The sequence below is a fragment of the Gymnoscopelus braueri genome, assembly GCF_963280865.1.
Source record: "Gymnoscopelus braueri genome assembly, chromosome: 10".
Lineage (NCBI taxonomy): Eukaryota > Metazoa > Chordata > Actinopteri > Myctophiformes > Myctophidae > Gymnoscopelus > Gymnoscopelus braueri.
The window spans coordinates 56,265,293-56,280,192 of record NC_137611.1 but is presented as its reverse complement, the minus strand read 5'-3'; the positions used below and the strand labels follow the sequence as shown (position 1 = coordinate 56,280,192).

General features: G+C 41.1%; 1 protein-coding gene across 1 annotated transcript in view; it reads right to left on the bottom strand.

The window, feature by feature from the left end:
- Window positions 1-14,900, bottom strand: part of LOC308093704 (uncharacterized protein) — a 75,085-nt gene that overhangs the window by 12,909 nt on the left and 47,276 nt on the right. Inside the window, exons 21-26 of the mRNA XM_080440031.1 lie at window positions 12,508-12,561; window positions 6,143-6,196; window positions 5,771-5,818; window positions 5,479-5,532; window positions 4,697-4,768; window positions 4,538-4,573 (exon numbers count right to left, since the gene is read on the bottom strand). Of these exons, the coding sequence (XP_080296157.1) occupies window positions 4,538-4,573; window positions 4,697-4,768; window positions 5,479-5,532; window positions 5,771-5,818; window positions 6,143-6,196; window positions 12,508-12,561 (318 nt within the window). The remainder of the gene's footprint in view (window positions 1-4,537; window positions 4,574-4,696; window positions 4,769-5,478; window positions 5,533-5,770; window positions 5,819-6,142; window positions 6,197-12,507; window positions 12,562-14,900) is intronic.

Sequence of the window (14,900 nt, the reverse complement as noted above, 5' to 3'; positions counted from 1 at the left end):
AACAGGTACAGGTGCTTTGCAAACAATGCATTATTATCTGATAAATCAGCATTAAAATCACCAATGGTAAACACACATGTGGAATCATTAACCTGAATGAAGGACTGTATAAATGCTAGTCTATTCAGAAATTCATCTTCAGATTGTACTGACTCATACGGCATGTATACATTCAAGAGTATAAATGACTTGTCATCATATGTTAATTCTATTGCTATGGCCCAATCCACATTAAGTCTGACCACTTTCACACCAGGTATTCTCCCCCTCGTTATTTTAGAGGAAAGGTCAGTGGTGGATTCACCAGTACCATGGAAGTTGACATGTAAAGAGTTCAGTTTATCCAGATCTTGCTTGGAAAGCCATGTCTCCTGTAGGCACATTATGTCGCACTCTTCCAACAGAGAGTCAACAACTAAGCGTCTTGCTTTATCAGCAGCACTGTGTCCCACACGGAGGCCACGGGCATTATATGATACAATCTTCATGACAAGTTCGAGGGGTTTTGAGGTAGTGACCCCACAGCTGCACGAATATTGGCTCCAGTTACTCCAGACTTGCGGGGCTCAAAGTAGCGCCGTACAAGTGCACCCTCAGGCCAGATATCAGGACAGTACATTTCACTAACTTCATTGCATTCAGCTGTGATTTTAAAAGAGCCAAATCTACTGTTTTTTGTCTCAATCTTGTGACAAGTGACATCACGGCCAAGTTGACTTTTAAGATAGTCAGATAAAATTAAGGGGTCCAAATCAGGGTGGAATTTGATGGCAAACACACTCACTAATTTGGTCTTAATTATCTTTATGGTACTTACAGCTCCTGTACCAATGATAGCCGCTGCTGCCGGTTTCCTCGCCCGACCTACAGAGCTCCCTGCTCCGTTTACAACCACAGCCGTAGCGCCTGTCTTCTTCCCCCATCCTGCTGACATGGGATTCCGCTGACCTGGACCAGACAACTCCGTCGCTGGTCCTTGTCTACGCCGCCCGTTCCTTACTACAGCACTCCATACAGCCGGTGGATCTGTTGTACTCACCACTGGCGCTGATGCTTCCCCTCGGTCCCGCACCATCACCGGTGTGTTCGGTGGTGAAGTCGTTGGTGGGTCTTCAGCTGGGGCAGCAGCCTGGACCTCATGTTGTACCGAATCAGCGGCGACAGGGTGCTCCAGAGCACTCAGACGAGCGTTGATGGCCACCGTATCAGCCCGAACATTTTCACAAATGTCAGCCTGGCGACCTGATATATGCTTTAGTGCACAGACCTCTGAGTAGAGCTGCTCCATTCTCCTGAGTAGACAGGATACGTCCATGCTGGAGTAAGACACTGGCGGTAGATCATCCAGGTAGTGGGAGACAAACGGGGGAATATCCTCCCCACATTCATTCAGTACCCTGAGACACAGCTTGATATTGCTGGCATCCTTATTTAGCCCTTTGTGTGATATGCAGCGAAGAGTTGTGGAGGGACAAACTTCAAACAGCATTTTCTTAGATGATTCTATTTCAGCAGAGTCGAATGTGTTAATGGCCAGCAACACAATGTCATCCTGGCTTAATGTTTTGACTTTGATGGCCAAGAAGTTAAGAAGCTCATCCTCCACAATCACTTGCCCGTCAGATGTCTTGTAGATTATGGGTTTCGTGCGTGAATGAACACGTTTTGTTGCCGGTCCACGGCCAGCCGAGTCATTGTCCACCACAGTACCGTCCGCCATTACACCCCGGATCCTGGCTGAAAGCGAGCCACACCGCGGTAGGGGCGATTGGTCCAGAAGAGTGTTCAGGGCTCTTACTGGAGTGTTCCCTGCTCTTATTGATCCTAATCCCGGTAGTTGTTAGCTCCGTGTGGCCGTAGAGGGTTCAGGGCTCTTGAAACAGGAGAGTTCCCTGCTCTTTCGGTCCACTAAGGACGAGCCACGCCGGCTGGAGAAAACGTTTGGAGGAGCATTAGCTTCTATGCTAACGCTAGCCTCCACGCACATGGGCGTCTAGAACCCACGATTAAGAGGATAAAAAGACTTAAAAATACTTTTTAAAAGTTATAATAGTAGTATATACAATCCATTTGTCCAGACTGTAGATGTATTCTATGATCGGATTGTTGATAAACCATTCAGTTTGACTGCTTTACGCTGCAGCTCACAGCAGCTTCCTCACAGCAGCTCCTCACAACACAGTCAAACAGAGTGTAAGATGCCTAAAACATAGCCAACATAGCCATTCTCTCACAAGTCCTTAATATGTTGGTTATTAGGAATAACTACTGCATATGAGTTTATGACTGTTTATTGTTTATTTGTCATGTCATGCTGATGCATTCTGCCTCATTCAGGCTACAGTCATTTCTAGTCACAGTTGGGTTATGACAGTTCCTATACATATAGGATTGTATTTGGATATACAACTGCTATTCTTAATTCTAAGCTCTGAAGTGTATACTATTGTTATATTTTATCTCTCCAGCTAGATGACACCATTTGACTGGTTTGATGTGTAATTATTGGTACAGACCACTTTATTAATGCACTTGTTTTGTCACTATTCTGTTTATTCCCAGAAAACCACACACACATGTGTATTATTGTTGAACTGTACTCCATGTCTGTGGCTGAAAAAGAGAAAGTAAAAGGAGAAAACCCAGCATCAAGCCTCTCTCTGTCCTATTCTTTAATATCTGGAATGAGGGCCCCTAAAGTGGTGTTCTGGCCGACACACCGACATGAACCAAGTGAACAATAGCAATCAGCATCCCAAATTCAGTATAGCTGTATTCCCTTCACTACACTTACAGTAACCAACAAAGTTTCAAGATCACTTGGTATCATCAGAATCAGGGGCTTGGTTCATCAGGCTTGCCTAATATCGTTTGGGCAAGTACATATCCATCTAATTTACACAAATTACTCATTACTCAAAAGAAATGTGTAAGAATAGCTACTTCTTCTAACTATTTGGCTCCATCTGCTCCTCTGTTTAAAAAACTATATGTATTGTCTATCTATGACATTAACACAGTTCAGGCCTGTTCTTTCATCTATAAATGCACTTACCTTTCAAATATGCTTCCTACACCTTTTAAAGAATATTTTAAGACCAACTCGCAAGTTCATAATTATAATACTAGACAATCCGATAATCTCCATCCTCCCTTCAGCCGTACCACCCATAGCCAGTTCTCCAGACCATTAAAGACAGAGGTTCTCTACTCTGGAATACACACATACTTATTGCCAACTCCTCATCTTCACTCAGTAACTTTAAACATAGACTGAGGGCCAGCCTGATGAATCAAGCCTCTCCACTTGCTTCTACCATATAACGTAGCTTTCTGCATACACACACACACTGACACACATGTGCAGGCACGTGCACACACACGCACACTCAATACACAGACACTCGCACCCACACATTCAACTGCACACAAGGTATTTGTTGTTTGTCGTGTCTTATGTTTGATTATTATGTTTAACTTGATTATTATGTTTAACTACTTGTTTATTATTTTTAGGTGAGAACCCTTTATAAGCCCTTTATGGGTTTCTTTTCTCACCTGCACTTATTTCTGCGTTGTTTTAATGTTTAATGTTTTAATGTTAATGTTACCTTTGTAACATTTTTTTATTGTGCGAATAAATAAATAAATAAATAAATGTAAATACAGTGTTTTTTTTTAATCATGTTATATTATATCAACTGAGTTAATAGGGTCACTTAAACGTTACTTTCCGACTATACCGCAGACATCTTTTTGCTCGCTGGACTGCCTTTACTTTGTGGATACGATGTGCAGAAAAAGCTTATAATCTACCGGTCCCGAACTCTCCCGGAGTGCAACGCAGGGCGAGGTTCCAAACAGAGCTAGGTCTCAATCGGACTATGTCCAGCCAAATTAATATGTATTTGGCCACGGACCCCCATCTGAAAATATGGGTCGTGCCCCCAGAATAGAAGATTTTTGTGTTCAAGATTTTCCAAAAATAGCAGATGTACAAACTCACAGCACGTACACCTTATTGTTTTGTAAACAGAATCGTGTAACTTCTTCACATGACCTCCTGCTGTGTTGGGTGTGCAGTTGATCTGACAACAAGATGTTTCCCCTGTCAGTCCCATGTATGGTTTGTTCATTATACATTTGATTATTAAGCAATCCTTACTATGTACAGAACAGTATTAACATCATGTATTCACACTATGTTCTATGATTAAAGGCGGTTACACACCGGCGAATGTGCGAATATACGCAAAATTCGGACTCGTTCCGAATAATTAAAAGACGCTTTTTCGCTTCGCTTTTTCGCGCCATGTACGCTTGCATTGACTTTATAAGGTTTTTTAAAAAAGCGTATTATTCGCACGAAAAAATCGCCCCGGTGTGTAAGGACCTTAATACTAATAAGTAGGGCAGTATGCACTGTAGTATAATAAATTTTGAAAGGAACACATTTTGGTACTTTAGAGATGGTGTAAAACATTGTCAGAGGTACAGTTGTACAGCACGACTAAGTCTTGATTATAAAACATCTTACCTGGTTTCCTTTTGGACCTGGTGACCCTGCCTCTCCCTGCAAACAATTACAAACAATTACAAAACAGTACTGATACTGTAGATAGATGGATGGATGGATGGATGGATGGATGGATGGAAACTCTTTATTCTACGTTTGTCAAAGTTCTGATGAGTTTACCTTGTCACCGTTGAACCCGGGAAGTCCTCTGTTGCCCGGCAACCCCATGGCCCCTGTGTGTCCCGTATCTCCCTGGAGATGAAATATGTAATGTCACAACACAGCACACATGCCCCTTATGTCCCTTATGACTGACAATACAGTGTACATGTCCCTTATGTATAGACGCGTCCACAGAGCGCTGCTATGTAGTTGCGCAATCATTCCTGCAGTGTCAGACTGCTGCTGTGGTCATTGCAGTGTGCATACAACTGCTCGCTTAACCTGTTTTTTTACTAACATGTGCAATTTGGGTTATGCGCTGTGCACAGACAGTACATCAGGCATAAAAAGTGACTTAGTACTTGGTACCTGCAACAGTTCCAACACACACACGCGCGCATCATGGTCCGCTTGTTTCGCGGATGTGGCAACACCGGCGCTTGATTCACACACATGACCTGGCAACCCGGGAGCCAGCGAACACAAAAACATCCACTTTAAACACCATGGTACTGTTCTCAGCTCGTCTATGGATACTGTCCCCATAAACCATAAGAAAAAGAACCAACCAACCAACAAACCAACACACAGACACATAATATATAAAGTACATAGAGTGATTCACACATTGACTATGAATTGAATACCAAGGGCCTCAATGGCAACAAGACCACAAGGACTTTTTTGTACGGACCTTTTAGACAAAATGTTATTAACTGTACTTGTGCTGTTTTTACATGTATGCCTAATAAAATATTCAATCAATCAACAGGCTACTTTGAAAAGGAGCAGTCATTTACCTTAAGTCCTGGTAAACCTGGAATACCATCCGATCCACGAGGCCCTGCGTTACCCTGCAGTACACATGTTAACGTAACCATTATGATTGAATACACGCGCACACACTCACGCACACTCAATTACTTATCCTAACAGTGATATAGTGAAACTCTAGGGTGAGAATTTCCCTGAATCAATCAATCTTTGATCGAGCGTTCAATCGTACGTTTGATCCCAATCAATCAATCAATCAATCAATCAATCAATCAATCAATCAATCGATCAATCGATCGATCAATCAGTGTGACATACCTTAGATCCCTGATCAGCTCCTGCAGGTCCAGTCACACCAGGAGGTCCCTTTGATGGGAGAAGTACTCACATTTATTTTACTTAAGTAGAAGTAACAATACCACAATGAAGACATACTGTTTCAAGTAAAAGTCCGTTATTCAACATTTACTTGAGTAAACGTGAAACAGTAAAAGTATTCATTATGCATAATGTCCCATTTCAAAAGTTCAATATGATTACAAATATTGTGAAAATAGCAGATCTACACGCACGCACGCACGCACGCACGCACGCACGCACGCACGCACGCACACACGCACACACGCACACACACACACACACACACACACACACACACACACACACACACACACACACACACACACTCACCTGTGGTCCTGGAGGTCCAGTCACACCCGATGGCCCTGGAAGACCCATCTTCCCCTGAAACACATATCATTCACCATGTTACAATTAATGGTGCATTTACTTAAAGGGATATTTCACTTACAGTAGTTTAAGAATGTTTGGGGTCATTTTAACGTCTACTCAGGCTTTTGTGTTTCGCCCCAGACAGTTTTTAAGTTGCTTGATTCATTATCTAGATATTTGATATTCATTTTATCAGACCTTCCTATACCCACAGTAACTTCAAACTCCATTTTAACCATGCTAGATTCATCAAAAACACCCGTCTTTTGTTCTGGTGACTGATATTGGCCTTCTAATGTTTGAGGGGCCGTATTTTTCAATTATTTTGATATTTTTTGGGGGGGAAATAAAAATATACCCCTCGCGTATAAGACTGTCAATACCAGTCAACAGAAACCTCACAAATATAGTAATACAAACACACGCACGCACGCACGCACACACATACAGTACCAGGGAGCTTGTAGATCTGCCCAGTTTTAATGGGTTAAGTATGAGTACATGTCCACCTCTGCCTACCAGGGATTTGAACCCAGACCCCATCACACGACCACTAATTAAATCCTTCATCTACAAGATACATTGCTATCTGATTGCTATCTGTCGTGCAGTAACACTTGTCCACCAGTAGGTGTCGTACTTGACCATATTCTAAATGTGTCAGTAGAAGAGAAGGGAGACCAACACAGTTAACATAATCTACCATATGGATTGGTTAAAATGAAAGATTGACAAAAAAAACAGTCATGGATTTTAGCTTCTGTTAGGGTATTGATTGCAGATCATTTCTATTGTGATTCTACTTTGTGTCCCCTATAAGCAGTGTTCATTTCGTAGACAAACAATAACCAAGTAAAATAAAATAAAGAAGACCAAAAGTTATCAACAAACTATAGGCCTACTATAAAAATGGTCAAACGTTGGCCACATTGTCAAATATTACCAAGATTTTTGAAAATAGCAGATCTACTATTTTCTCAATATTAGTCTGTGGAGCCGAGTGAAACTAAATGTAATGCCTCAACTCCTACAATTCCAAGTGCTTGTTAGGGTGGAGGTATAGGCTGATAACCAACGCGGTCGCGGGAATAGTTAAACAATAATGGAGAGGTAACAAAATCTAAAGTATAGGCATCAAAATGTACTTAAAGTACCAAAAGTAAAAGTACTCATTATGGAGAAATTCATTCATTATTCATTATGAGAAATTCAAGTTTTCAAATGTATACAAATCTTCAAAAATAGCTGAAATGTATACAGGGCCGAAGTGGTTAATGTATGTTTTGAAATAATAATCCAAATCTACAAAGTAACTAGTAACTAAACTGTTCAAATAATTGTAGTGGAGTAAAAGTACAATATTTGGATCCGAGATGTAGTGGAGTAGAAGTAAAAGTATTGAAAATTGGAAACACTCAAGTAAAGTAAAAATGCCTCAGATTTTTACTTAAGTAGGCCTACACTTGAGTACATGTACTTAGTTACTTTACACCACTGCCTACAATCAGCCACCATGTCCATTTGGCTTCACTGCTCCCTCTCGGTTGTGGGGGCTTGGCGATCATTTTGCCATGATCACGGGGCCCTGATCGCAGACGCTGATTGGCTCCTCCACTTTTTGAGTGGTGCCAACCACTCCTACATTTGACCGTGTGTGTATGTCTGTCCACTTAAATCACACACACACACACACACACACACACACACACACACACACACACACACACACACACACACACACACACACACACACACACACACACACACACACACACACACACACACACACACACACTAAAATGACCCATCTACAATTTGAGTAAAAGTACTTTAATACTTAAAAAATACTTCAGTGAGTAAAAATATTTAAATGTAAATACATTAAGTAAAAATACTTAAAACGAGTAAAAATCCTTAAAAGATGTTTCTGCCATCATAAAGTTATTTTAAAGCAGTCTTAGGCTAATATAATAGCTTAATGAAATAAGGATAATTCCTTTAACAGGTCCGTTCATGAAAGTCCTTGCGGTCTTGTTTCCAATGAGGGCCTGTGAGCAATTAGGGGTTAAGAGTCTTGCTCAGGGACAAATTTCATTTCATCGACACATTTGCTGGCCTGGCCTGGAATCGTACCTGGGGCAACCAGGGCCTCTGGCTCCCTAGGCGGGCTCACTAACCACTCATTGAAGGCACCATGCACTCACTTCACACTGGGTGTGATTTTTGGTTTGTGTAAAAAACACCCACCCAGCGCTTCATGGGGCCAGACCGCTTTCCAGAAGACATTCATGATAATGTGAATTCACGCCACCGGGATGGTTTACCAGGCTAGGGGGTGGGGGGTCGTCAGTTCAAATAGGAGATTTTTTTTGGGGGGTCACGGTCTGAAAATTTTGAGAACCAGAGTCCCACACAGTCTGGTGTTAAGGTAAACACTCACTACGCTGTATGAGTCATTAACGCTACAATAAACACTTCTTTCATTCACCGACCACTCTGACGTTTGTCTACGTTTGTCTTTTACCAGGTGTGGAAGAAGTACTCACATGTTTTTACTTAAGTAAAAGTATCAATGCCTCCATGTCGAAATACTCTGTTACAGGTAAAAGTCTGGTATTCAAAATTGACCTGAGTGAAAGTACAAAAGTGTTGGCATCAAAATATACTTTAAGTAACAAAAGTAAAAGTTCCCATTATGCAGAATGTCCCATTTCACACGTTTTCAAAATATTTTTTTGAAAATAGCAGAAATATAGGGCGTAAACGAGCACGGCACCCATTTTTAACCTTATCTTCATATAGTTGCTCCTCATTAATGCTCATAATATGGTACCATTTCCCTCTACTCACCCCGAGTCTCATTGGTGGGCTGTGGACAGTTCAGAAACCTGCCTACCAGTGACATCATCGATGGGGATTCAAAGCTAATAGAAACTAGCCTTTCCCTTCCTGGAAAGTTAGCATGCTGAAATAGAAGCCATTGTTCTTGCATTAATGAAATAAAAAACACAAAGTTTGAAACCTGCCTACCGATGATGTGACTGGTAGGCAGGTTTCTGAACTGTTATGTCCACAGCCCTCCTCTGAGACACAGAGTGAGTCGAATGAGTCGACCGAATAAGCATCAGTGAGGACCAACAATTTGACGATAAGGTCGAAGGGGAGAGGAGAGGAGAGGAGAGGAGAGGAGAGGGGGAAGAGGATGGGAGAGGAGAGGAGAGGAGAGGAGAGGAGAGGAGAGGAGAGGAGAGGAGAGGAGAGGAGAGGAGAGAAAAAACGATTTTGGATTTTGTGAAATCCAAGTTATTATTTTTCTCAATACAACTATGAATTCCTATAGCATCCTGATGACAGGACCTGCAGGGAAGGACCAATCAGAATGAGGTGAAGGCTTTGAACTCAGAACCGACAAAGGATCTAAATACAGAATGAGACCAAACACCCGGTTGACCAGCCACCCACCGCCCCCAAAACAACACCCTCCCTGACCTTAAACACACCGCTGACCACACTATGTGTGTGTGTGCGTGCGTGCATGCGTGCGTGCGTGCATGCGTGCGTGCGTGCGTGCGTGCGAGAGAGAGAGCTCGTGCCAACTTGTTTGTGGACACAATCTTTATTTATGAGGACAAATAGCGTTCACAGAGAGAGATTTCCTGTATGAATATGAATATGAATATGAATATGAATATGAATATGAATATGAATATGAATATGAATATTATGACAGTACACAGTACATACTGTACCCTACAGCACTGTTTCCTGACAGTGGCTCGGGACCCATTTTTTGGTGGTCGCGGACCAACTTTTACGGGTCAAAAGAAAATGTTCTACATTTTTATTTAAAAAGATTTCCAATTATTTTTTTTAGTCAAATAAATTCCATAAAAAAAAAGAAACTTACAACTTAGCTGATCTACAAGCTCACAACGCATCGCATCGTGAAAAATTTCACATGCGTGAATTTTCAGAGAATGTTTATTTCAATGATCAATCAATCGATTGTGTTCCGGCTTGGATCAATGGAACTAACCTTAAGTTATTTGTTATTGGTATCCAGTGGTGGAAAAAGTACTCGAATATTTTATTTAAGTAAAAGTATCAATATTGCAATGTAGAAGTGCTCTGTTACAACTAAAAGTCCAGAATTCAAAATTTGCTTGAGTAAAAGTACAAAAGTATCAAAATGTACTTAAAGTACCGAAAGTAAAATATTTGAAAATAGCCAATCTACAAGCTCACAACGCGTCGCGATGCGTTTGTGAGCTTGTAGATCGGTAGAATAGCCTAGGTATAAAATAGGGCTAAAGTGGTTAATGTATGTCTTATAATGTAATCATGCATATCTGCAAAGTAACTAGTTACTAAAGTTTTCAAATAATTGTAGTGGAGTAAAAGTAAAATATTTGCCTCTGAGATGTAGTGGAGTAAAAGCAAAAGTATAGGCAATTGGAAATACTCAGTAAAGTAAAAGTACCTCAAAATTTTACTTAAGTACAGTACTTGAGTAAATGTACTTAGTTACTTTACACCACTGTTGGTATCACCATCCCATAATTCCAACCTCCCATAATTCCGACATCCCAATAGTTCGACTAACGTTAGGTTAGTGGGAGGTTTAGGGTTAGTTATAATCAGTGTTGGGAACGTTACTTGTTACGGTCCGGGGCCCCGGGGGTCCCCGGACTATAAGAACCACTGCTATAGTAAATGCCAGTAGCTCTTAGCTAAAGCACACTATACCTGCTGTAAATAGTTGAATGTAAAAGAGGATGTCAAATGCTTATTTAAAGGCCAGTATGTGTGTGCTTAAGGAGTGTAATGGGTTTAAACGGCTGCATTTGGAATGTTTTCCATACCGTTTGGACGATAGAAGTTGGTAATGATTATTTTTGGCACGTGTTGCTTTATTTGCATAGGAGAGTTTAGAGAGACAGGAAGCTCAACGTATTATGTCTACCAGGGGTCTTCAACAGGGGGTCTGGGACCACTAGGGGGTCCTCAGAGTTACTACAGGGGGGCCACCAAATCTTTGCGTGAAAGGAACATTACTTTTTGATTAAAACAATTACCACTTGAACCCTAGCATCCCTATTATGGAGGGAACATTCGCCAAAAATGTCCGATCTACAAGCCAAGCAGCCATGTTTGACGAATGTAAAAATACATATTAACATGAATTCAACATATCAATAGAAAAGATAATGTGTAAACAAATTAACAAAATACAATCTCTCTCAACTAAGGGGTTCTTGGCTTGTATATCTACTGTTTTCGAATGTTCGCCCAGAATATGGACGCTCGCTGGGGAAATGTATACTCACTCATTATGTGTAGCAGTTAAACATAGATGTTTATGTATGTGTGTGTGGAGGTATTTTTTACATTGATATGTGTAGCAGTTAAACATTAATGTGTATGTATGTGTGTGTGGAGGTATTTTTACATTGATACTGTAAGTGTAGCAGCTAAACATTAATGTGTATGTGTGTGTGTGTGTGTGTGTGTGTGTGTGTGTGTGTGTGTGTGTGTGTGTGTGTGTGTGTGTGTGTGTGTGTGTGTGTGTGTGTGTGTGTGGCGGTATGTTTACATTGATATGTGTAGCAGTTAAACATTGTGGCTGCATGGCCCAGTGCAGGTTATTTCTGGAGCAGAACAAGCAGCGTGGCTTTCAGGTGGCTCTTAAGGATGTTATGGACTTTCTATTCATGTATCTGTGAGTGTTTGTCTGGGACCCCCCCCCCCCCACACACACAATATTTGAACTGGGGATTGTAGGAGTTGAGAAGTACATTTTTTTTACTCAGTTCCACAGATAATTATTGTGAAAATAGAGACAATTTTTATGGTATGGTTTGTTGATTACTTTTGACGCATTGATAGTTATGAAAAGAAAGTATTAACTCATTGACTGCCATTGGCGAGTAATGTATACTCGTCAATTGACCCAAGGCTTACATATATGGACACAACTAATGCTATTGGGCGGGAAGGGGAGCGAGGGTGGGTCTTCATTCAGTAGAACCAATAAAACCTCACCCTTCTTTAATTAACGGGAGCATCATTTACACAAAGGATATCATGAAAGAAGACTTGGAACTGCACTGGCGGGATTGTTTTCTGCAACCAGCAAGAGTGGAAATAGCGCCACCCTCCAGGCCATTAATGAGAACGGCAGCGTTTTCACTACTTCCTTACTGGCTTCACAGAACCTTATGACGAACCTACCTGGTTCGTCATATAAAAACAAAGATTGTACTCTTGTATCTCCAGCACATCCCACCATGATCAAAGGAAAGAAAAGACATCATACAACTCACCAACCCTCCCGTCGGTCCGTCTGCTCCTGGCTCTCCACTTGCTCCCTTCTCTCCCTGAAACACAAAGGGAACCAGTGGTGGAAGAAGTACTCAGATATTTTTACTTAAGTAAAGTAGCAATACCACAATATAAAAATACTCTGTTACAAGTAAAAGGCCTGTGTTCAAAATGTTACTTGAGTAAAAGTACAAAAGTATTGGCATCAGCATGTACTTAAAGTAGCAAAAGTAAAAGTAGTAATGTTTGAAAATAGCAGATCTACAAGCTCACAACGCGTCACATCACGACGCTTTGTGAGCTTGTAGATATGCTATTTTCAAATAACCTGTATGTATAAAATAGGGCTTAAGTGGTTAATGTATGTTTTATAATATAGTCATTTATATCTGAAAAGTAACTAGTAACTAAAGTTATCAAATAATTGTAGTGGAGTAAAAGTACAATATTTGCCTCTGAGATGTAGTAGAGTAGAAGTAAAAGTATTGTAAATTGGAAATACTCTAGTAAAGTAAAAAGTAACAAAAAATTTTACTTAAGTACATCTAGTTACTTTCCACCACTGAAGGGAGCTCACAATACACTGTATATAGCCGTGTTTTCAATACAGCGCCAGTATATTACTGGCCAACACATTAGCATAACTTGCTGGAATGGCAGAGACCGTGTTCACATGACCTCCTTGGCAGTAAAAGTGCTGGTGAAGCCTGTACGTGTGACAGGCTCGACAGATGGACAGACGACAGCCAAGGTTTCGAGATAGCAAAGTTCACTTTATTTTCACAAGTAGCCATGCAGGATCACTAACGTTGCTTGCTAACCATGCTGAGATACTAGATTCAAAACATTTCAGGGGAGCAGATGGTTATATCTTCTGTCCAGACAGTGGCTCTCCCTGAATGTTAGTGGAGATGACCACTAACATTCACTAAGCTCAGTTATAGCATACCATACATGCTGGTAAGACAGCGGTTCTTGTATTCCTGTATTTGTTTAACTGAGGATAAGGTTAGAAATAAGTTTAGGGTTAGCCATATTATTAGTTTTACTGAGGTTACGTTTAGGAATAAGCCAGGTTAAGTTTAGGCATAGTTTAATGAGGTTACGTTTAGGAAAACCAGGTGAATACCACCGGATTTCCCCCGGGGTGACTGTTTTGGGGCGAGAGTTTTGGTGTTCGTCTGTAGTGGGCAACTGCGCATGCGTTTGCAATAATGCTATCAGGATTAGATTATTAGATACAAGTAAGACGCGAACGCAGCTTGACTGTAGCTGCTATATTTCAGCCACACTGTAGTAGTGCACTCTGGCGCACTCTGGCGGCTGCACACAGGCAGTGCAGGCAGTGCACACAGTGCACACAGACAGAGCCGCAGAGCCTCACACACACAACCCGAGCACGGTTTCATAGTAAGCTTTACTTGGGCGGAGGCGCGGCGAAGCCTCCCGTTCGCAATTATTATCAGATATCAGAAGTATTGGGTTTACCAAAGACGTTTTACTCTGGGAAGGTGAAATCAGACTCCTCCATTCATTGCACTGACCCAAGTTTATATATTTGTAGGCCAAGGGAAAAAACGGCAACCGGGTGGAAAACGGAACGCTCGTCCTTAAACACACTGCCCCATTTTTTCCGCGGACCGTGGCCGCCGGATTAGACCCGGGGTGAGGGTGTTTTAGAACGACGGTTGAACCGTCGTCCTTAAACACCCTCGCATTGACGACACGCAGCCCCAAAACACACTCACCCACATTTGTTTTGCCGACCGAGCCCGCTGGATATACCCGGGGCGAGCGTGTTTTGGGACGAGGCGGTTTTGTATTCCATCACTGGCTTGTTTACAATACAAGTCGAATTTGGGGAAAGAAAATAATCAGGAGCTCAAAAACATAATGAGAGGATACAAAAGCTATCTGTGCAAAAGCTGCAAAGTGTGCAGTATTTTAAAACAGTGAAAGCTACCGAGGAAAAAGAAACAGGAAGTGTTTAGACGACTCAAACTAGCGCGATCACGGGAGTTATCATCAAATCCAAAGATTTGTTGTGAATAATTATAAACAAACAACGGTAGCACTTGCTATGCATCCCATGTGTATAACGCATTATATACATGTTTATAAGGCATTATAATCTGCTAATAACCCTGTATAATCAGATGTATAAGAGCTCATAAATAATCATAATGCTTTATAAGCATAACCATAACACATTATAAAGCTTATTATAATGACTTATAAGTATAAATGCATTGTATTATGCTTATAACACGTGATAATTACAGTTATAAATATTCATAACAACGTATAATGCAATCATAACACATTATACAGCATGTTATAATGACTTATAATGTCAAGTTTTATAATTCTTCATAATTGCTACCCACTTGGTAAC